Source organism: Penaeus vannamei, chromosome 14, assembly GCF_042767895.1.
Source record: "Penaeus vannamei isolate JL-2024 chromosome 14, ASM4276789v1, whole genome shotgun sequence".
In the NCBI taxonomy this organism is placed as follows: domain Eukaryota; kingdom Metazoa; phylum Arthropoda; class Malacostraca; order Decapoda; family Penaeidae; genus Penaeus; species Penaeus vannamei.
Window position 1 is genome coordinate 39,569,592 of NC_091562.1, and position 20,274 is coordinate 39,589,865.

At 48.6% G+C, this 20,274-nt stretch overlaps 1 protein-coding gene across 2 annotated transcripts in view; it reads left to right on the forward strand.

Moving 5' to 3' along the window:
* The window catches only part of LOC113827142 (carboxyl-terminal PDZ ligand of neuronal nitric oxide synthase protein-like), a 373,830-nt gene that overhangs the window by 317,075 nt on the left and 36,481 nt on the right, over nt 1-20,274 (forward strand). For both annotated transcript variants that reach the window (XM_070129932.1, XM_070129933.1), the window contains exons 4-5: nt 1,658-1,747; nt 5,868-6,032. In XM_070129932.1, coding sequence (XP_069986033.1) covers nt 1,658-1,747; nt 5,868-6,032 — 255 coding nt within the window. The remainder of the gene's footprint in view (nt 1-1,657; nt 1,748-5,867; nt 6,033-20,274) is intronic.

A 20,274-nucleotide genomic window follows, 5' to 3' on the forward strand; every position in this document is an offset into this window, starting at 1 on the left:
TTGGATTTATTGCCTCTCGTGTGAACAGCGTGGACGTTGTAGCAAAGGTACGCTGGGTATTTTTGTTTGTGTTTTATTGGTTGGTGGTTTGATGTTGGCTTTTGTGTGTTAACTCTTCGGTGTTTGATAGTCTGTATTAGGGCTCTGATATTCGCGTAGATGTTATGGATGGTTGTTAAATCGTTTGTTACATTATATGGTCTGTATAAAGCTTTCTGGTAGTAACTACTGGGTCATATATTACCGGTTGCTATGCACGAGGCTCTTAGATGCCCCCCGTGTAACGCAATACGCCCTTCGTATCAAATCGTGAAATGTCGCCCCCCCCCTCCCCCCTCTCCGCGACTTCCCACTGGCACCGGTGACATGACCCAGCGCCCTGGCACCCACCCCCACTCACCCCCTCCCCACCGCGACTTCCCACTGGTACCGGTGACATGACCCCAACGCCCTGGCACCCCCCTCCCACCGCGACTTCCCACCGGCACCGCGGCATGACCCAGCGCCCTGGCACCACTCACCCCTCCCCACGCGCGACTTCCCACTGGCACCGGTGGCATGACCCAACGCCCTGGCAGCCCCCCCTCCCACCCACCGCGACTTCCCACTGGCACCGGTGGCATGACCCAGCGCCCTGGCAGCCCCCCTCCATCCTCCTCCCTCCCTCCCTCCCTCCCCTCCCTCTCCCCTCCCTCCCCGCTCCCTCCCCTCCTTCCTCCCTCCCCTTCCCTCCCTTCTCCCTCCCTTCTCTCCCTCCCTTCCTCCGTCCCTCCCTCCCTCCCTTCCTCCTTCCCTCCCCTCCTCCCTCCCTCTCCTCCCCTCCCTCCCCTCCCCTCCCTCCCTTCCTTCCTTCCCTCCCTCCCTCCTCCCCTCCCCTCCCCTCCTCCCTCCCTCCCTCCCTCCCTCCCTCCCCCTCCCTCCCCTCCCCTCCCCTCTCTTCCCTTCCCCTCCCTCCCGGAATGCGCGTGGCAGATCAAAGGACGAGCGGCCGGTGACGTTCGGCCCGTCGTCGCACCCATTTCGTCCGGACACCGAGCGATGCCCCGGGGATCGGATCGGCGGCTGATAGCTCACGGAGGAGGAGGAGGGCGCTGTCGTCGAGATCCGCGGGGATTACGGGGGGTGGGGGGGGATTTCGGAAGACGTCCGTTTGTTTTTCGTCTGTTGTTGTGGTGGTGGTGGGAGGGGGCGGATACGGGGGGGGGATTTCGGAAGACGTCCGTTTGTTTTTCGTCTGTTGTTGTGGTGGTGGGAAGGCGAGATTACGAGGGGGGGGGGGTTTCGGAACACGTCCGTTTGTTTGTTTTTCGTCTGTTGTTGTGGTGGTGGTGGTGGGGGGGGTTGTTGGTCGTAGTCTTCGAGTGGCTGTTAGCGAAGATTTTTTTTTTCCCTTTTGGTATTTTCCGTAAAGTTTTTTTTTTACTTCTTTTTTTTTTCTTCTTTTTCCCCATTCCGTCTTGAGAGGATCGATTTGTTTTAAGGAGGATTGTAATGCCGTGTAATTAACTGTCCCCGTTTTTCTCGAGTAACTTTCCGTTCGGCATTTCTTTAGGAAGGGAGACTGAGCCAGACGGATTCTAGTCGTCGTTTTACTTCTTCCTTCCTTCCTTCCTTCATTTGCTTATTTTCTCATGCTGTTTTTTTTTCTCGTTTTCAGTACGAATTCAAAGCCAAAGGGATCAAGAAGAAGAAAGTGAGCTTCGAGGTGTCGACGGAAGGCGTGAAGGTGTCGCTGCGGAAGAAGAAGGTGAGTCGGAGGGTCACGTGTCGTAGCAGAGCGTAGTAGAAGCGGCGGAAAGTTGTGAATGAATGATTGATTGGTTTTTGTGAATGGGCGAGTAAAAGTCACGATTGGAAATGATGCGTGAGTGAGAGAGAGAGAGAAAGAGAGAGAGAGTGAGTGAGAGAGAGAGAGAGAGAGAGAGAGAGAGAGACAGAGAAAGAGAAAGAGAAAGAGAAAGAGAAAGAGAAAGAAATAGAATGAGAAAGAAATAGAGAGAGAGAGAGACCGAGACCGATAGAGAGGGAGAGGGAGAATGAATGAATGATTGAGTCGTAGTTGTTAATGGGCGAGTAAAAATAGCGAGTAAAAAGTCACGATTGGAAATGATGCGTGAGTGACGTCATGGATTTGGTTTTGGATTCAGCATCTCTTGATTAGGAGACGGGGCGGATTCTTGGATAGGTCAGTGGCTGAGTCATTGTCAGTTGCCAAGGGGATTAACTGAATACCTTTTAGGAGGAATAGGTGGGCGAGTACCAAGACGTACCAAATGGGACGACGAAAGGCAGCATCTTGGCCTCTAAACTCTCCCTCCGCTGGGCTGTTCCTGAACGCAGATGACCCGGATCGGTATCGAGAGCGAGAAATTAAATGATTTTATGACATATATTCCCCTTTATTACGGGTCTGCGAAAGGCGTTTGCTGCGAGAAAAAAATTATTTTATGACATATATTCCCCTTCATTTCGGGTCTTCGAAAGGCGTTTGCTGGGCTTAAAGACAAGGCATTGCGAGTGAGTTTGCGAGTGCTCGGCGAGGAACTGGAACGCTTGTGGGATTATTTTACGAGTGTCGGGAACAAAGTGCGCTCGGAGAATTGTCATTTGCGAGAAGTTTTTGAGTTGGTTTGAATGTCCTTTCGGAATTAGATTGCTGTTTGTTGCTGTTGGATGGAGGACATTTTGGATATATATATTTTTTAGTAATACATGCTCTGTGTGTGTGTGTGTGTGTGTGTGTGTGTGTGTGTGTGTGTGTGTGTGTGTGTGTGTGTGTGTGTGTGTGTGTGTGTGTGTGTGTGTGTGTGTGTGAATGATTGTGAATGTTTGAGCGTGAATTTAAGTTTGTGTGTGGGTATGTATTATGTGTGTATGTTTATGAGTGGGCGTGTGAGTACGAGTGTATGTGTCTGTATCTATATATGCATTTGTGTATGTATGTATATATGTACAGATGTTTGTAAAGAACGTATGTACATGTGTATATGCAAGTTGAATGTCAATGCATGTCTCTTTTGCATTTTAGTGGTTGATTAGATGTGATTACAGCTCCACGCTTGGCAACAGAGATGCCATTGCTTAATGAACCCGACTTATGAGATTCTGCGAGGTCGTTTTTTCTGCAGGCGGGGATGGACGTCGCCTCTTCGCCGGTCTTATTATAGAGGAAGTAATTCTCGTGTGTGTGTGTGTGTGTGTGTGTGTGTGTGTGTGTGTGTGTGTGTGTGTGTGTGTGTGTGTGTGTGTGTGTGTGTGTGTGTAGGGTTGGCGTATGTGTAAACGAGAGAGAGCATGTGTGTGTGTATCATTATATATGTGTTATTTTTTTATTTTATTTTATTTTTTTTTTTCATTTGTTTATATGAAAATGATGAATAATCGTAATACCACAAGGAGGCCGGTCAGTCCCTACCCCCTGACCCATCACCCCCCCTCCCCTCCCCGCCCTCCCCACATAACACCCGCTTCTCAACGTCAAGCAGGCCGTGCTCGCAGATTTTTACCCCGTTTAATGCACTTCAAAACAGCTCATCCAACATAGTCGCCCTTCATTCCTCGCATCCCTGCCCCCTCCCCCCCCTCTCTTCCTCTCCTCTCCCCTCCCTTCGTGTCTTCTCCGTCTCTATCTCCTCTCCTCTCCCCTCCTTTCGTGTCTTCTCCGTCTCTATTTCCTCTCCTCTCATCCTCTCCTCTCCCCTCCCTTCGTGTCTTCTCCGTCTCTATCTCTATCTCCTCTCTTCCTCTCCTCTCCCCTCCCTTCGTGTCTTCTCCGTCTCTATCTCCTCTCCTCTCATCCTCTCCTCTCCCTTCCCTTTGTGTCTTCTCCGTCTCTATCTCCTCTCCTCTCTTCCTCTCCTCTCCCTTCCCTTCGTGTCTTCTCCGTCTCTAGCTCCTCTCCTCGCTTCCTCCCTTCGTCTCCCTTCTCCTTCTCTATCTCCTCTCCTCTCTATCCTCATCTCCTTCTCCCTACTTTTCTTCCATCTCCGTCTCTATCTCCTCTCCTCTCTTCCCCTATCTTTCCCTCCTCCCCTCTCATTTTCCGTCTCTATCTCCCTCTCCTCTCATCCTCTCTTCTCCCTCCCTCTCCCCTTTCCCCTCCTTCAACCTCTCTCCTCCCTCTCCTCCCCTCCCTTCCTCTCCTCCCCTTCCCTCGTGTCTTCTCCCTCTCTATCTCATCTCTTTCTCTTTCTTTTCCTCGCTCCCTCTTCCCCCCTCTCTCTTTCCCCTATCTTTCCCCCCTCACGCTCTCATTTTCCTAAGAGATATCCAGCAAGAGCATATCCCTGCTTTGCATCCATCTCCCCCTTCCACTCCCTTCAACCTCTATCCTCACTCCTACCCCCCACCTTCCCACCTCCTTCCCCCCTTCCCTCCCTTGTCTTTCTTCCCTGCCCTCTCCTTTCTTTTTCCTCGCTCCTCTTCTCCCCTCTCCTTCTTCTCCCCGCACACGCTTCATCACATGAGATATGCAGCAAGAGCATATCCCTGCTATGCATCCATCTCCCGTCCCTCCCCCTCTTCCCTCACTCCTTCCCCCCCACCTTCCCACCTCCTTCTCCCCTTCCCTCCCTGTTCCCCTGCCCCCTTTGATGGCTCTGTACCCTGCATGGCCTAGATGACTGCCCTGTCACTCAGCGGATACTTACATCTCAGAGTTGTCATGTTAGAGCAACCTCTTCCTCGCCCCTTTTCTCCGGTCCCACTCGCCCCTTCCTCGCCCCTTTCTCCGGTCCCACTCGCCCCTTCCTCGCCCCTTTTCTCCGGTCCCACTCGCCCCTTCCTCGCCCCTTTTCTCCTGTCCCACTCGCCCCTTCCTCGCCCAGTTTCTCCGGTCCCACTCGCCCCTTCCTCGCCCATTTTCTCCGGTCCCCCCCTTCTTGCCCCTTTTCTCCGCCCCCCCCTCCTCGCCCCTTTTCTCCCCCACCCCTTCTCCACCCTTAGCAGGCATATCCCCCTTCCCCCGTACTCTTCTCATCGCGTTTCCTCTTCATGTTGCTTTTGTTTTCTTCCTTTCTGTGTCTGTCTATCCGTCTGTTTCTTTCTGTTTGTTTCTCTATCTGTGTCTTTCTATCCGTCTGTTTCTATCTGTCTGTTTCTCTATCTGTGTCTGTCTATCTATCTGTGTCTGCCTGTTTAATGTGTCTTTTTGCCTGTCTGTCCATCTGTCTATCTCTCCTTTCATTAAAAATGAAAGGATTGTTGTTAACGTAATTTTTCCCATTATCTCTAATGTTATTTCTATTACCATCAATTTCGTCACTTTCCTCCTTGTTATTCTAATCTTCCTTATTCCCAGCACGGAAGGAGGAAGAGCATCAGCTATGATAAACGTGAAAATCGAATAAAAAGGACACAGCTCGCTAACTTTACTCACGTCATCTGCCTGTGTCTGTGACTGTGCAAGGAAAGTTATAATTGCTTGGAGAATGAAACACATTCGGAATCGCGCTGTCATTAAACCATTTTCTATCTTTCTCTATTTCCCTCTTTATCTGTTTGGTTTTTCTCTCTCTTTGTTGTTCTGAGGCTGAGCTTTCATGTTTTTTTTTCTTTCTCTTGGCATTTTTCTGTTTATCTCTCTCTCTCTCTCTCTCTCTCTCTCTCTCTCTCTCTTTCTTTCTCTCTCTCTCTCTCTCTCTCTCTCTCTCTCTCTCTCTCTCTCCCTCTCCCTCCCTCTCCCTCTCCCTCCTCTTTCTCTCTCCCTCTTTCTCCCTCCCTCTCTCTCTCCCTCTCCCTCTCCCTCTCCCTCTCCCTCTCCTCTCTCCCCTCCCTCCCTCCCTCTCTCCCTCTCTCCCTGTCTCCCTCCCTCCGTCCCTCTCCCCCTTCAGGCCAGACCGCTAACCCCCTCCCCTCTCCCCCAACAGAAGCAAGCCGCCCTGGACGAGAACAAACTGCAGGTGATGAACCATCCTATATATCGCATTTTCTACGTCTCCCACGACTCGCAGGACCTTAAGATTTTTTCCTACATCGCCCGAGACGCTGCGTCGAACGTCTTCAGATGTAATGTCTTCAAAGCCACAAAGAAGGTGAGTTTTTTTTTTTTTTTTCGTTTTTTCGTTTTGAGGTCTTGCCGTCATGCAGAGGAAGAAGTAATCTTGGGGTACTATATTATTCCGTTTGTGCTGAAGGCTGGGAGTGTGTTCAGTATATATTTATATATTTTTTCTTTTTGTCCTCTTTCGCTTTTTCATTCCCATTCTACTCCCGCAAATGGCAGGACCTCATTACGCGATGTCTCGGGAGGCGAAGGATGATAGTCAAATTGGGCGCACGTTCCGTAGAGTTTTTTTAAACGTGCGTTGCGTTACAGTATCTCATTTGCTTATTCTGCTTCCGAAATATATTACGTGTTGTGGTCAAGTTGGAAGCTTTTGCAAGTACTTAGAGACAGGGCATATATTTTCTTTCGCCTTCTTAAGATATCAATATTTCGTAACAGATCGTAAATTCGCTGTGCATTATTATGAAGTAGACTTGTAAGGCAAGTAAGGTAAGTAATTGTTTGTTTTCGGCTTTATGGTTTACTGCTCCTGGAAATCTTCTTTCCGGTAAGTTATGTAAGATTTCAGTAATTTCAATTTTTTAGCGTCGTCAAGGCTTTTCTTTGGAAATACCTGTCGTAAATAATTAATCTCAAATTGAAGGTCGGCAAACACGACGAAATATTTTAGTTCGTCCTTAAGGTTCCAGGAAACAGAAAATGGGAAAAAAATAGGAACAGGATAAGCGAAAGAGATATACATTTATTTTTAACTCGTTATTGCTTATTGTCACATTGCTGTTTGTCAGTTTATAACGAACAAATAGATGAATTTCGATAAGGGGGTTTCGCTAGATTTCGCTAGTATTTTATTTCCGAAAGTCAAATACTTTAATTTACTACTTACTGCTTTGCTCTCTTCTTTAATTCCGTCTCCTTCTTAACCTCGCTGGGTGTCTTCTTACGAACGACAGGGACGTGTGTTGAACTAAAGAGAAAGGAATAAACAGTAAAAAGAAAGAAAGAAAACGTGGCAGAAAGAGAAAGGAAGCGGAACGGATGAAGAAAAGAAGAGAGACAGAAAGAGAAAGGGAGTGGAACGGATGAAGAAAAGAAGAGAGAAAGGGGGAAAAGGGGGGATGGGAGCAGGAAACACAAATTCACGCGAGCCATTCGCCATTGGGGTCCCGGACACGACGTGAATATTTAAGGGTTGTTAGCTGGAGCGTTTGAAAAGTAGCGGCGCCCAGGGTGTCTCCCGAGCAAACACGCCCCCTTGTGCTCGCGCTCTCTCTTTCGTCTTTCGCTTTTGTGACTGGCTAGCGGGGGGTGGGGGGTGGGGGGCTCTGTTAATGATGACCTATTTAGTGGGGTGGTTTTTCCTTTCTCTTGCTTTCTCTCTGTTTATCTATCTTTCTCTTGGTGCCTCTCCTTTTTCTCGTATCTTTCTCTTGGCGCGTCTCTTTTTTTTTCTCTATCCTCTCTCTCACCTCTCCTCTCCCTCCCCCTCCCCCTCCCCCTCCCCCTCCCTCCCTCCTCTCCTCTCCCTCCCCCTCCCTCCCTCCCTCCCTCCCTCCCTCCCTCCCCCCCGTATACACACGCGAACGCGCACACACAATTATATATACCTACATACATGATAAGCTTATGTGTATGTATATACATGCACATATGTATGAACTTTATGTAAGTTTGCGCATCGTGTGTACATCGGTTGAAGCTTAATAGATAGAGAAGCTAGGCGGGCGTTAATGTTCTTCTTAGTCTGCGCATGACTAGGTTCTCGCACATACCTATTTGTACCGATCTATCGAAACTAATGGAAAGTCTCGTTGAAATACTGTAATAAGATAAGTTTCGTGACTGACTTTCCTTTGATACGCGATAAGTTCCTATTTGAAAATCACTTTCAAAAGGAAGAAAAGAGGAAATAAAAAGACAACCTCATAAGTGACCTTCGTCTATTAGACTTCTCACTGGTCTGAGACGGGAATAGAAATCTATATGTGGGTTCGAGATCTCTTATCTCGACCTGCGCGCCCAAAATGCTCACGAATTTACTCGGAATCGAAGGGGGAGAGAGAGAGAGAGAGAGAGAGAGAGAGAGAGAGAGAGAGAGAGAGAGAGAGAGAGAGAGAGAGAGAGAGAGAGAGAGAGAGAGAGAGAGAGAGAGAGAGAGAGAGAGAGAGAGAGAGAGAGAAATAGGCGAGTATTCCTGAAAATAAGGTTAGAGAAATTGGTGAAATGAGTTCAAGATAAAATCAAATCGTCTTTTGGGAGAGCTGGCGTAGAGTGAGTCATTTTCGATTCGCTGACTTGATGGCTGTTTTAACGTCTTGTTCGGGCTGTTTCTGTGTCGCGTTTCGTGCGTTCGAGACCAAGCTTCCTCTCTCGGAAACGGAGGGTTGCTTTGTCAAGATTTCAATTGTTGGGACGCGCGCTGTTTGTTGTTTTTGTCGTCGTTGTTGTTTTTGTTGCTCTTGGAAGCGTTGAGAAGCGAGGAATCGTGTTCAGATGTTGTCTCGAATGTGTTTGCGTTCTTCTGTTGTTTGAGTATTGGTATCTCTCGTCTGAAGTTCTCTTTGTTTCTTGCTATCTGCTTTCCTCTCTTTCTCTCTCCCTCTCCCCGGCTCTTCCTCGTTTATTATTGTTGCTTTGGATGTTTAATCTGCCTTATCCCCGCGCCCGCCTTCATAGAATGATGAAGCGCGCGGTGCGTGTAACTCCTCCCGATCCGTGCGTGTTTGCTTCGACATTTTGTGTCTGTGGAATATCTCTCCTCCGAGTTTCTAAAAATAGCATCATTTCACCTTCAGGTATTGGCATGCAAGCACAACACGCTCTTTCAGCCCTCGTGTTTACCCCCGTTATGTTTATTGTTTCTTTATTTCTCTTTCTTTAGCTTTCTTTCTCATCTTTTTTTTTTAATCTTTGGTGAAAGCGAACACGAAGGCTGCTTCAGCGGATTGAGACGCGGCACGTGTCATACAGGCAGCGGGAGTTTCCTTTTTTTCCCGCGCTTTCCTGGACTCATAGGGGGGGGGGAGTACTTATGTTGAGGGGAGGAGGGGAGAGGAGGGGAAGGGAAGGGGCTAGAATGAGGGGTTGGGAAGAGGAGATTGGAGGGTCAGGGGCTCTTGGGGAAGAGGAGGGAGGGGAGGGGGATAAGGGAGGAGAGGCGGTAGGGAGGAGGAACGAGGTAAAGGGGTAGGGAGTGGGGGGGGGCAAGGTAGGCGAATGGGCGGGCGTGTGAAGGCTTGTTAGTGTGGTTGGTGAGTTGAACGTGTTAGGGCGGCGTGCCACGCGCCCTTACAAGCGCTGGGAAAACTATTTAGCCATTCTGACAGTGTTTTTTTTCTGTGTGTTGAAAGAAAACTCAGTCGGTGTTTTTTCTTCGTGTTTTCTTTTCTTTTTCTCTCTTTTTTCCTCTTTTCTTTTGCCTCGCAGTAGGATATTACACATACTCCTTTTCTATTCTTTTTTTGAAAATGTACGAAGTTCTGTCATACGGTTTGCGTTCCGTAGCGTTATAAGAAAAGGCCCAGATTGAAACGCACGGGCCGACGGCAAGGTGCGCTGCCATCTTAATTGAGGCGAGAGAGTGCTTGCGCGCGACAGGCAGACACGGAGAGCCAGAGTCACTATCCCGGCTGGCGTGACGCCGTGTTGACTCGCGCCGAGATGTGTTTCCGTTGTTGCAGAGAGTTGAAAGGGGTTGGTCTTTAAAGCCTCGCCGCTTGCGCCCCCCGCTGGCATTCATGAGGGCAAACACGCATATATATGTCGATTGGTGTGTGTGTGTGTGTGTGTACGTAAAACGAGTGCTTTTGCATGCTTGCACACACGATTGCGCACACACACACACACACACACACACACACACACACACACACACACACACACACACACACACACACACACACACACACACACACACACACACACACACACACACTCGGCACAATGCAACACATATTCACCTTCATCATCTTGTGTAAACACCGCCATTCAAATCATTCCGACAAGATGGAGGATGGTCTCCCCTCTCCCTTTGCTCTCCTCTCCCCGCTTCTTCCTCTCTCTCTCCTCTCCTCATTTCTTGCTTTTTCTATTCTGTGTACTCTTTCCTTTCCCCTTTTTTCCCTTCTCTCCTTTCCCCCTCTGTTCTCCCTTTTTTCTCCCCACTCTTCCTCCTCCCTTTCCTTTCCTCCTCCCTCCCCTTTTCCCCTCCTCCTCCTCCTCTCCCTCCTCCTTCCTCCTCCTCCTCCTCCTCCCTTTCTTGCTTTTACTCTTCTTCTTACTCTCTCCTCTGGCTCTTCCCATTTTTATCATTTTTATCATTCCTATCACCACCGCCGCCGCAATCAGGATAATCCTATTACCTATTACACAAACTCATCGCGGGCCCCAAATCCGTCGGGGGGATGGGGGGGGTGGGGGTGGGTGGGGGAGTGGAGGTAAGGGGGGGTGGAGGTGGAGGAGGGGGAGAAGGAGGGGTGGAGGAGGGGGAGAAAAGGAGGAAGAGGAAGGGGAGGAGGAGGAGGAGGAGGAGGAGGAGGAGGAAAAAAAAGAAGGATGGTAAGAAGGGAAAGGAGGAAGGGGGGGAAGGGAAGAAGGAAAGAAGAGGAGGAGGAAAAAGGAAGGATGATAATGGGGAAAGAGGAAGGAGGGAAGGGGAGAGGAGAGAAGAGGAGGAGGAGGAGGAGGAGGAGGAGGAGGAGGAGGAAAAAAGAAGGATGGCAAGGAGAAAATGAAAGGGGGGAGGGGAGAGGAGAGAAGAGGAGGAGGCGGCGGCGGACGGGGTTCGGAGCGAATTTTGCCGCGTTTTTCGTCGGCATTTGAAGGGTCATCGCGGGTTATTTTGGGGCGCTGGCAGTATTTTGAGGGTAAACGCGGGTCTTTTCTGGGGATTCGCGCTCTCACTCTCTTTCTCCTTTTCTTTCTTCTTCTTTTCTCTCTTCTCCTTCTGGGGCCTTCGCGCTCTCACTCTCTTTCTCCTTTTCTTTCTTCTTCTTTTCTCTTCTCTCTTCTCCTTCTGGGGTCTTCGCGCCCTCACACTCTTTCTCGTTTTCTTTCTTCTTCTTTTCCCTCTCTTTCTCCTTCTGGGGCCTTCGCGCTCTCACACTCTTTCTCCTTTTCTTCTTTTCTTTTCTCTCTTTCCCCTTCTGGGGCCTTCGCGCTCTCACACTCTTTCTCCTTTTCTTTCTTCTTCTTCTTTTCTCTCCTCTCCTTCTGGGGCCTTCGCGCTCTCACACTCTTTCTCCTTTTCTTTCTTCTTCTTTTCTCTCTTCTCCTTCTGGGGCCTTCGCGCTCTCACACTCTTTCTCCTTTTCTTTCTTCTTCTTTTCTCTCTTCTCCTTCTGGGGCCTTCGCGCTCTCACACTCTTTCTCCTTTTCTTTCTTCTTCTTTTCTCTCTTCTCCTTTTGGAGCTTTCGCGCTCTCACACTCTTTCTCCTTTTCTTTCTTCTCCTTCTGGGGCCTTGGCGCTCTCACACTCTTTCTCCTTTTCTTTCTTCTTCTTTTCTCTCTTCTCCTTCTGGGGCCTTCGCGCTCTCACACTTTCTCCTTTTCTTTCTTCTTCTTTTCTCTCTTCTCCTTTCTTGTACTCTTTTTTTTTCGTGTCTTCCTCTCCCCTCTCCTCTTTTTCTACTTTTTCTTGCTTTCCTCTCATTTTGATTCACCTCTCTTTTATTTGATTTTCCTTCTGTTTGTTTTTTTCACTTTTTCGTTTTCGTGTTTTATCTTTTCATTGGTTATTCTGTCTTTCTTTTTCTTTTTCTCTTCTCTTCAGTTCCCAGCTATTCTCTCCGTCGCTCTCGATTTTATTATCCATTTTCTTCTACCCTTTCCGTCTCTCCTCTTTCCATCTCAAAAAAAAAAAATAGAAATAAAATGGGAAAGAAATAGATGTTGAAAGCGTTGGATGGAGGGAGATTGCAATTAGAAGCGGAATGCAAAAGGTGTATGTTGCAAGATGTGTATATATATATATATATATATATATATATATATATATATATATATATATATATACATACATACATACATACATACATATATATTTTTTTCTTCTTTCTTTTTTCTTCTTTCTTTTTTTTTCTTCTTCTTCTTCTTTCTTTCTTTTTCTTTTTTCTTTTTTCCTTTTCTTTTTTTTCTAGAGCAAGAAGAGAACAGCTATCATGTCCAAAACTATTCATTTATTAGTAACCTTTCACTTGCATTTTCGATGTGATTAAAAATGGCAGTGATATTAATAGTGATGATAATGATGATGGTAGTAGGATGATGATAATGATAATGATGATGATAATATTAATGGTAGTTGTGATTATTTAATGATAATGGCACTGATGATGCTAATAATGATAACGATGATAATGATAATGATAATCGCAATGAAGATAAAAATGATTATGGTAATAATTTGATAATGATGATGATGGTCCTGAGTCGTGTAGCAAATCTGGTAAAAAAAAAAAAAAAAAAAAAAAATTCTCCATCCCTAACCCCTAATCTTCCTCCCTAACCCGTACCCTTCCTCCCTAACCCCTACCCGTTCCCCGTACCCCCTACCCTTATCCCATACCCCATACCCCAATCCTTACCCCTACTCCCTATCCATACCCCATACCCCCTACCTCCTACCTCCAACCTCCTGCCCCTACCCGTTCCCTTGCCCCTACCCCATACCCTTGCCCAGTACCCTCTACCCCCTAGTGTTACCATAGGCATTGTTTGAAGAGAGATAATTCCCGAGAGAAAGGAGGGGGGGTGAGGAGAGGGGGGGGGATGGGGGGGGGCATAACAGACTGGCCACGTGTGTGCAATTATTGGTTTGTTTTTTCCCTCTTTACCTGTCACGCCAATCTGCTCAGTTCTGGCCTTTTCTATCCCTGACGGCTTTATCTCCTCCCTTCTCCTTCTCCTCCTCTTCTTCTCACCATCATCATGATCGTCTTTCCCATTTTCTCGTTATTTTTTTCTTTATTTGTAATTTTTCTTATCTATACGCTCTCTTTCTTTCTTTCTCCTCCTCTGTCTGTCCCTCCCTCCTTCCCTCCCTCTCTCCCTGTTTTTTTTTCCCATCCCCTTTATGTCCCTCTCCCACCTTTCCCTCTCCCTTTCACACACACACACATATATATATATATATATATATATATATATATATATATATATATATATATATATATATAGAGAGAGAGAGAGAGAGAGAGAGAGAGAGAGAGAGAGAGAGAGAGAGAGAGAGAGAGACAAAACCAACCGAAAAGTTCTAAATAGATAGGTATATAGTTATAGATATGAAAATAGATAAATTATGCGGTTGCGTATCTGAACACACCTTCCTACATGCGCACAGAACACATACATGAGATACTCAGAGTCGCATACACGGTCGCCCGCAGCTCCGGGGGGAAGGCGTGAGCGCGGGCGGCCAACAATGACACCTGTTTTCGCTCCTTCAGCGGCGTGACTCCCTCCCGGGGGGCTTCGAGGCTGACGTCGATGAGGCCCCTGTGGTCACTAGATACGCTTCTCTTGTTTTTAATAGCTTCTGACTCACCGCTGCCCCTACCCGTGGCTCTCTCTCTGCCCCCCTCCTTCCCCCCTGACGCCCCCATCCTCCCTCTCCCCATCCTCTCCCCCTTTTCCCTCCTGTTTCTTCCCCTTCCTCCTCCTCCTCCTCCTCCTTGTCTCATCCCCCATGTCTCGCCTGTTTACTTTCTTACGTACCGCGGATCCTCTTTTCATCTCTTTTTTTCTCTCTCTCTTTCTCTTTTCCTCTCTTCTCTCTCTCTCTCTCTCTCTCTCTCCCTCTCCCTCTCCCTCTCCCTCTCTCTCTCTCCCGCTCTCTCTCTCTCTCTCCCTCTCTCTCTCTCCCTCTCCCTCTCCCTCTCTCTCTCTCTCTCTCTCTCTCTCTCTCTCTCTCTCTCTCTCTCTCTCTCTCTCTCTCTCTCTCTCTCTCTCTCTCCCTCTCCCCTCTCCCCCTCCCTCTCTCTCTCTCTCTCTCTCTCTCTCTCCCTCTCTCTCTCTCTCTCTCTCTCTCCACTCCCTCCATACCTCAGCCCTCCCCCTCCCCCCTCCCTCACTACCTCTCGCTCTCTCTCCTCCTTCCCTCCATACCCAACCCCCTCTCCTACTGTCTCCCTCTCTCTCTCTTCTCTCTCTCTCCTTACCTGCTTCCCCTCTGCTCCACAAACCACACTTTGTTAGGTCGCTTGAAAAAGGTGTGATGAGGGAGAAAAGGGGTAAGGGGGAAGGAGGGAGAGGGGAGAATGGAGGAGAGGAAGAGAAGAGAGAAGGGAAAGAGGGAAAGAGGATGAAAAGAACGAGAGAAAGATTTTCAAAGCAGAGGGAAAGGAAGGGAAGGAGAGGAGAAGGGAGGAGTGGGAGATGAAGACGGGAGAGGAGACGAGACGAAAAGAAGAAAGAGAAATCAAGAGCGTTATGATGAATTCAGTTTGGATTGAGGTTCGTTGACTGAATTTAAGAAATGTTGAGACATGAAGATTTCTCCAAAATAATGATGGTCGAAAATAAAAGACTTAAGATGGACACAGTAGATAGGTAATAATCATAGTATTATTAGTAATACATATAATGATAATGTGTCTCTTTCCCTCCGTCTGTATGCCCTTCTAGCCCCCCTCTCCCTCCTGCCCCTCTCCCAAAAAACAAACAAACAAACATATCATAACTGGTACCATTCCTATTCATCATCTCCCGTTTATTTTGTCTTATTTTGTTTTCCTTTTTGTCTTTTTTCTGTATTTTTTCCCGGGGGAGAAGTCATTAAGGCCCTGGGTTTTCTATTTTTGTTTGTTTGTGTGTGTATATAGTAATTTTTTTAAATTTTAATTGATTTATCCCTGTATGTATATATATATATATATATATATATATATATATATATATATATATATATATATATATATATATATATATATATATATATATATATATATATATATATCCCTCTTTCTTCTGGATTACCCCTCTCGAAATTTTTTTGTACTTTTGTTCCAATTTCTGTTTTGTAATTCGGACTGGAGAATTTTACGTATAAGTCCTCTTTCGTTACAATGTATGTTCTTCATTTTGTGTCCTTATTTTTATGTGCTTTATCCCCCAACCCCCTTTCCACTTTCACCTTATCACCCCCCTTCCTATTCTTCTCTTTTCTCCTCCCTCACTTGCCCCCCCACCCCGCCATCGCCATCCCCTCCACCTCACTTACACCATCACCTTACATCCCCTGCTTATCACCCCCTTCTTCCCTATTCTTACTCGTCCCCCCTCACTTGCTACCTCCATACTCCCCCGCCCCCCCGCCCCCACTCGCCACCCCAACCCCCTTTCCACCTTCACCTCCCCCCCCCCCTTTTTTTTCCTATTCTTCTCATCTCTCTCCCCCCTCACTTTCTCCTCCTTCTCCCCCCCCCCCCACGGCCTCCCTCATCACACACAAGAGCTCCGAGATGGTGCTTTACATTCTCAGGATTTTTAGCTCGAGACACTGGGGAATCTTGGCAGCGCGTATACGAAAGAGAATGATATGCGGTGGCGTTATATATATAGTATGTTGTTTTGGAGGGGGAGGGGAGGAAGGATGGAAGGGAAGGTGGGGAGGAGGGGAAGGAAGGGAGGGCAGGTGTGGGGAGGGAGAGGAGGGAAGGAGGGTGAGGAGAGGAGGAGGGAAGGAGGGATTGAGGGAGGGGAGGGTGGGGGGGAGAGGCGGGAAGGAGGGTGGGGAGGAGGGATTGAGGGAGGGGAGGATGGGTAGGGTAGGAGGTAAGGGAGGGATGTGGTGGGAGAATAGGGAAGGGAGGAGTGAGGGACAGGAGGAGGGAAGGGAGAGGTGAAGGAGAGGAAGGAAAGGGAGGAGGGGAGGGTGGGGGAGGAGGGAGGGAGAGGGAAGGAGGAGGGAAGGGGAAAGAAGGGAGGGTGGGTAAAGGGAAGGAGGGGAGTGGGAGAGAGAGAGAATAGGGAAGGGGGAGGTGTGTGAGGGAGGGATGAGAGGAAAGGCAAGAATAGAGAGAGAGGGGGAATGAGTGCGTAGGAGAGGGTGAGGGAGAAGGTGGAAGTGGAAGAAGGAAGGAAGGAAGGATAGGGAAGTGGGAGGAGGAAGGAGGGAGGGAGGGCGAGAGAGATTCTAGGATCACGAGATTGAGGGAGACGGATAGAGGAGGAAGAGAGGAGAGAGAGAGGAGAAGAAAACAAGGAGAAGATGGTGGGAGGCATAGGCGTCGAATAACCCCCATGTCGAAAAGCCTCAAGATTTCTTTTTATCGTTGTTTTTTTTTCTCTCTCTCTCTAAAAAAAAAAAAAAATCGAAGGCTTTTGTGGTCATACATACTTGAGGGCGGGAGAGGGGGTGGTAAGGAGGGGTGAGATGGGGGTGGGGATGGGGTGGGGGGATCAGATAGGAAAGTTTCGAAAGAGTTCTTATCGGGTTTTATCGTGGGTCAGATTTTTAGTCCCTGTGCGCGCTTTCTTGTTTGTTTGTTTGTTTGTTTTGTTTGTTTAGACGGTCTTGTCATTGTGTCCACGAATCTGTTCGTAGTTCGAAATTATTTTGTATCTCTACTTATCTATCTATCTATCTATCTATCTAACTACCTGTCTTTTTGGAAATCTAATTGTCTTGTTATTCATCTTTATCTCCCTCATCTATTTCCTACTTTCCGCCTCTCTCTATATATATATATCTATCCATCTTTATCTCCCTCATCTATTTCCTACTTTCCGCCTCTCTCTCTATATATTTCTATCTATCTATCTCTCTATCTCTCTCTCCCTCCCTTCTTCCATCCCTCCCTCCCTTTCCCTCTCCCTCCTCCCTCTCTCTCACTTTCCCTCTGCCCGCTTCCCCCTCGCCCTCCCCCTCCCCCCATTTGCCTGCTTTTCTTTTCCGCCTCTCCTTTCTCCAGATTTCTTCTTACCTTTTCAGCCCGATTACAGACCCTCCGCTTGTCACACGCGTGTCCGAAAGCTAGCCCAGCCTTCCGAGATGGACCAGAACTTGGCCTTCAGCTAGTCGGTGGATGTCGGTTAACGACGGCGCTCCTAATTTAATTCGTAGTCAAGGTGTCAGCATTAGTCACTTTTATTCCCTCTTCTCCCTCTCTCTCTCTCTCTCTCTCTCTCTCTCTCTCTCTCTCTCTCTCTCTCTCTCTCTCTCTCTCTCTCTCTCTCTGCTCTCTCTCTCTCTCTCTCTCGACCTCTTTTTGTCTGTCTATCTATTTTGCTCTTTTTTTTCTCTCTATATTTCTCTTTCTTTCGTTTCTTTCTCTCCGTCTGTTTCTCTCTCTCTCTCTCTCTCTCTCCTCTCTCTCTCTCTCTCTCTCTCTCTCTCTCTCTCTCTCTCTCTCTCTCTCTCTCTCTCTCTCTCTCTCTCTCTCAAACAAAGATGGAAAGAGATTGTTTTGGGCTCAAAAGAGGAGCAGAGGAAACTTTGTAGAGAAGTGTGTGTAGTGAGCAGGCGAAGAGCGACGAGTGGTGAGTGAGCTCTTGTAGCAGAGCGCGCCACCCGCCCTTGCCCACCTTCGCCCCCTTGCCCCCCCCCGGTAGAGCCTCGCGGGGCCGAGCGGAGCCGAGCGCCGGGCCGGGCCATAAATTAGGCTCGCCCCGCCGCGATTAACGGAGCCGTAAATCATCTCCTCCTTGATCGGCCGAGATGGGTAATCGGGGCTCCGGTCACGCGGCGTAAGTGAGCGCCGTGTCCCCGTCAACGTAAGACGTGTGGTGGATTGAGCGAGGGGAGGGAGGAGGGGAGGGAGGAAGGGAGAGAGAGGGGAAGAGGGAGAGGAAGAAGGAAGAGAGGGAGGAGAGAGGGAAGGAAGGGGAGAGAGGGGGGAAAGGAGGGAAGAAAGGGGAGGAAAGGAGGAAGGAGGGGAAGAGGAGAGGAAGAGGAGGGGACAGGGGAGGATGGAGGGGAGAGGGAGGATGGAGAGAGAGAGGGGGAGGATGGAGGGAAGAGGAGGATGGAGGGAGAAGGGGGGGAGGAAGGAGGGGACAGGGGGGAGGATGGAGGAGGAGACAGGGAGGATGGAGGAGAGGGAGAGGAGGGAAGGAGAGGGAGGAGAGGGAAGAGGCAGGCAGGGGAGGAAGGACAGAGGGAGCACGGGCAGGGAGAGAGGAGGAGGGGCGGCCAGGCAGGGGAATTCCCAGAGGGAAGGGGGGCGAGGGGAGACGGAGAGGGAGAGCGAGCATTTGTGGGACGGCGGCAGCGACGAAGGAGGGGAGGGGAGTGAAGGGGGAGGGGCGGGGAGAAAACAGCAACAAGTCTAACTGATGTCGCAGCGGCTGCCAAGATGGCGAGGCTCGGATGTTGGCAGCGGCGGACTATATAGGCTTCCATACACCGGGAAACTCCTGCCGAGAAAAAGGGCCCGGACGTCGGAGGGAGAAGCGCCTGTGTCTGCCTCGGGGGGAAGGGAGGGGGTTCAGGAAGCCTCGCCTTGGCTTGAGGAAGAAGGGGAGAGGGGTGGGGGTGGAGAAGGGAGGAGAAGGGAGGGATGGGCCGTGGGAGTAGGGAGGAATAGAAAGTGGCTGTAGGGAGGGGTGGAAGGAGTTCTTGGTAGGGGGTAGGGAGAGGGGGTGAGAGGTGGAGCAGGGAGAGGGGAGTCCGAGAGGAGGAAAGGAGTGTACCCGCTTAAGAAAAAGGAGGAGAAATAGGCCGGCGCTGGCAGACCTGGGGGGGGGGGGGGGGGGGGAGATTCGAGCAGAAGAGGTTTCCTTCCCGGATCTCTCACGGCCGGCAGTGTAGGAATACGGGAAGTGAACCTGCAGGACTGGCTCTCCCGTCAAGGATATTTCCCCTCTGTTCCTCCCACTGCCATGCTGTTGTTATCTTGGATCTGCCTTCACTTGTTTGTGGACTTGTAGTATGGTTGTTTCGGCCGCGAGAGACGTGTGTATACGCATGGAGTCTCGTGAATGATATTTTGCATCTTGTTTCTTTCATTGAATTTTTTTTTTTCCTTTTTTTTCATTGCATTTTTTTTTTTTTTTTTTTTTTTTTTTAAGTGCGTATCCTTTCTATGCATATTTATACCTCGTCGTATGATCTTATCCCCCCCCCCCCCGCTTTGTTGCGCATTATCAACCCTTCCCATAAAGAGTCAGTAGATCAGTAAAATAGACGAAATTCCTTGATCTCGATGCCTACCGACCCGATTTCGATGCAGTGTGTGTGTAACTTACGTCCGCCGCGTTTGTTTATAGGCGGGGTTTTCTGCGTTCTGTCACGATCGCTGATGTTTACCTGCGACCGTTTGTTTTGTGAAAAGAAACCTTGAGATGACACCTCGGCCGAGAGGGGATTCTGCTGCACTGAGAGGAGGATGCTTGCCGAGGGGGGCTGGGCGAGGGCGTGTACGTACATACATACATATATACGTACATACATATATGCATACGTATACATACATGCATATTACACATACATACATACATATTACATACAGACATACATATATACATACATATACATATTACACACACGTACACGAACAGACAGACAGACCAACACACACACACACACACACACACACACACACACACACACACACACACACACACACACACACACACACACACACACACACACACACACACATACACACACACATACACACTCTCTCTCTCTCTCTCTCTCTCTCTCTGTCTCTCTCTGTCTCTCTCTCTCTCTCTCTCTCTCTCTCTCTCTCTCTCGCTCTCGCTCTCGCTCTCATTTCTCTCGGCTCTCTCCACTATTCTTCCTGCGTATTTTTAAGTCGAGATCGTACTAATTTTAGCTTAATACTCCGGGAATTGTGTCTTTTATCTCCCTCCCTTTCCCTCTTTCTACGAACGCTTCTTTCGCCTTCCTCTCTTCCCTCTTTCTTTCTTTCCCTCCTTCGTTCTTTCCTTCCTTCCTTCTTCCCTCCGTCCCTTCTCTTTCCTTCCTGCCGTCTTCCCTTCCTTCCTTCCTTCCTTCCTTCCTTCCTTCTTCCATTGATTCCTTCCTACTTCCCTTCTTCCATTCCTTCCTTCCTTCTTTCGCGAAAATTGAAATGGGAAAAAGGGAGAGAAATGAAAAGAGGAAGAGAAGAATGAAAAGATTGTCATTGAGATGAAGAACAATTGACTGTTATCGTGGTGTATCTTGTTTTCTCGTCCTGTTCTCCTTTCTTATTTCTTTCTGTTCTCTTTTCTTTTCTTTTGTTTCCTGCTCTCTCTCTCTCTCTCTCTCTCTCTCTCTCTCTCTCTCTCTCTCTCTCTTTCTCTCTCTCTCTCTCTCTCT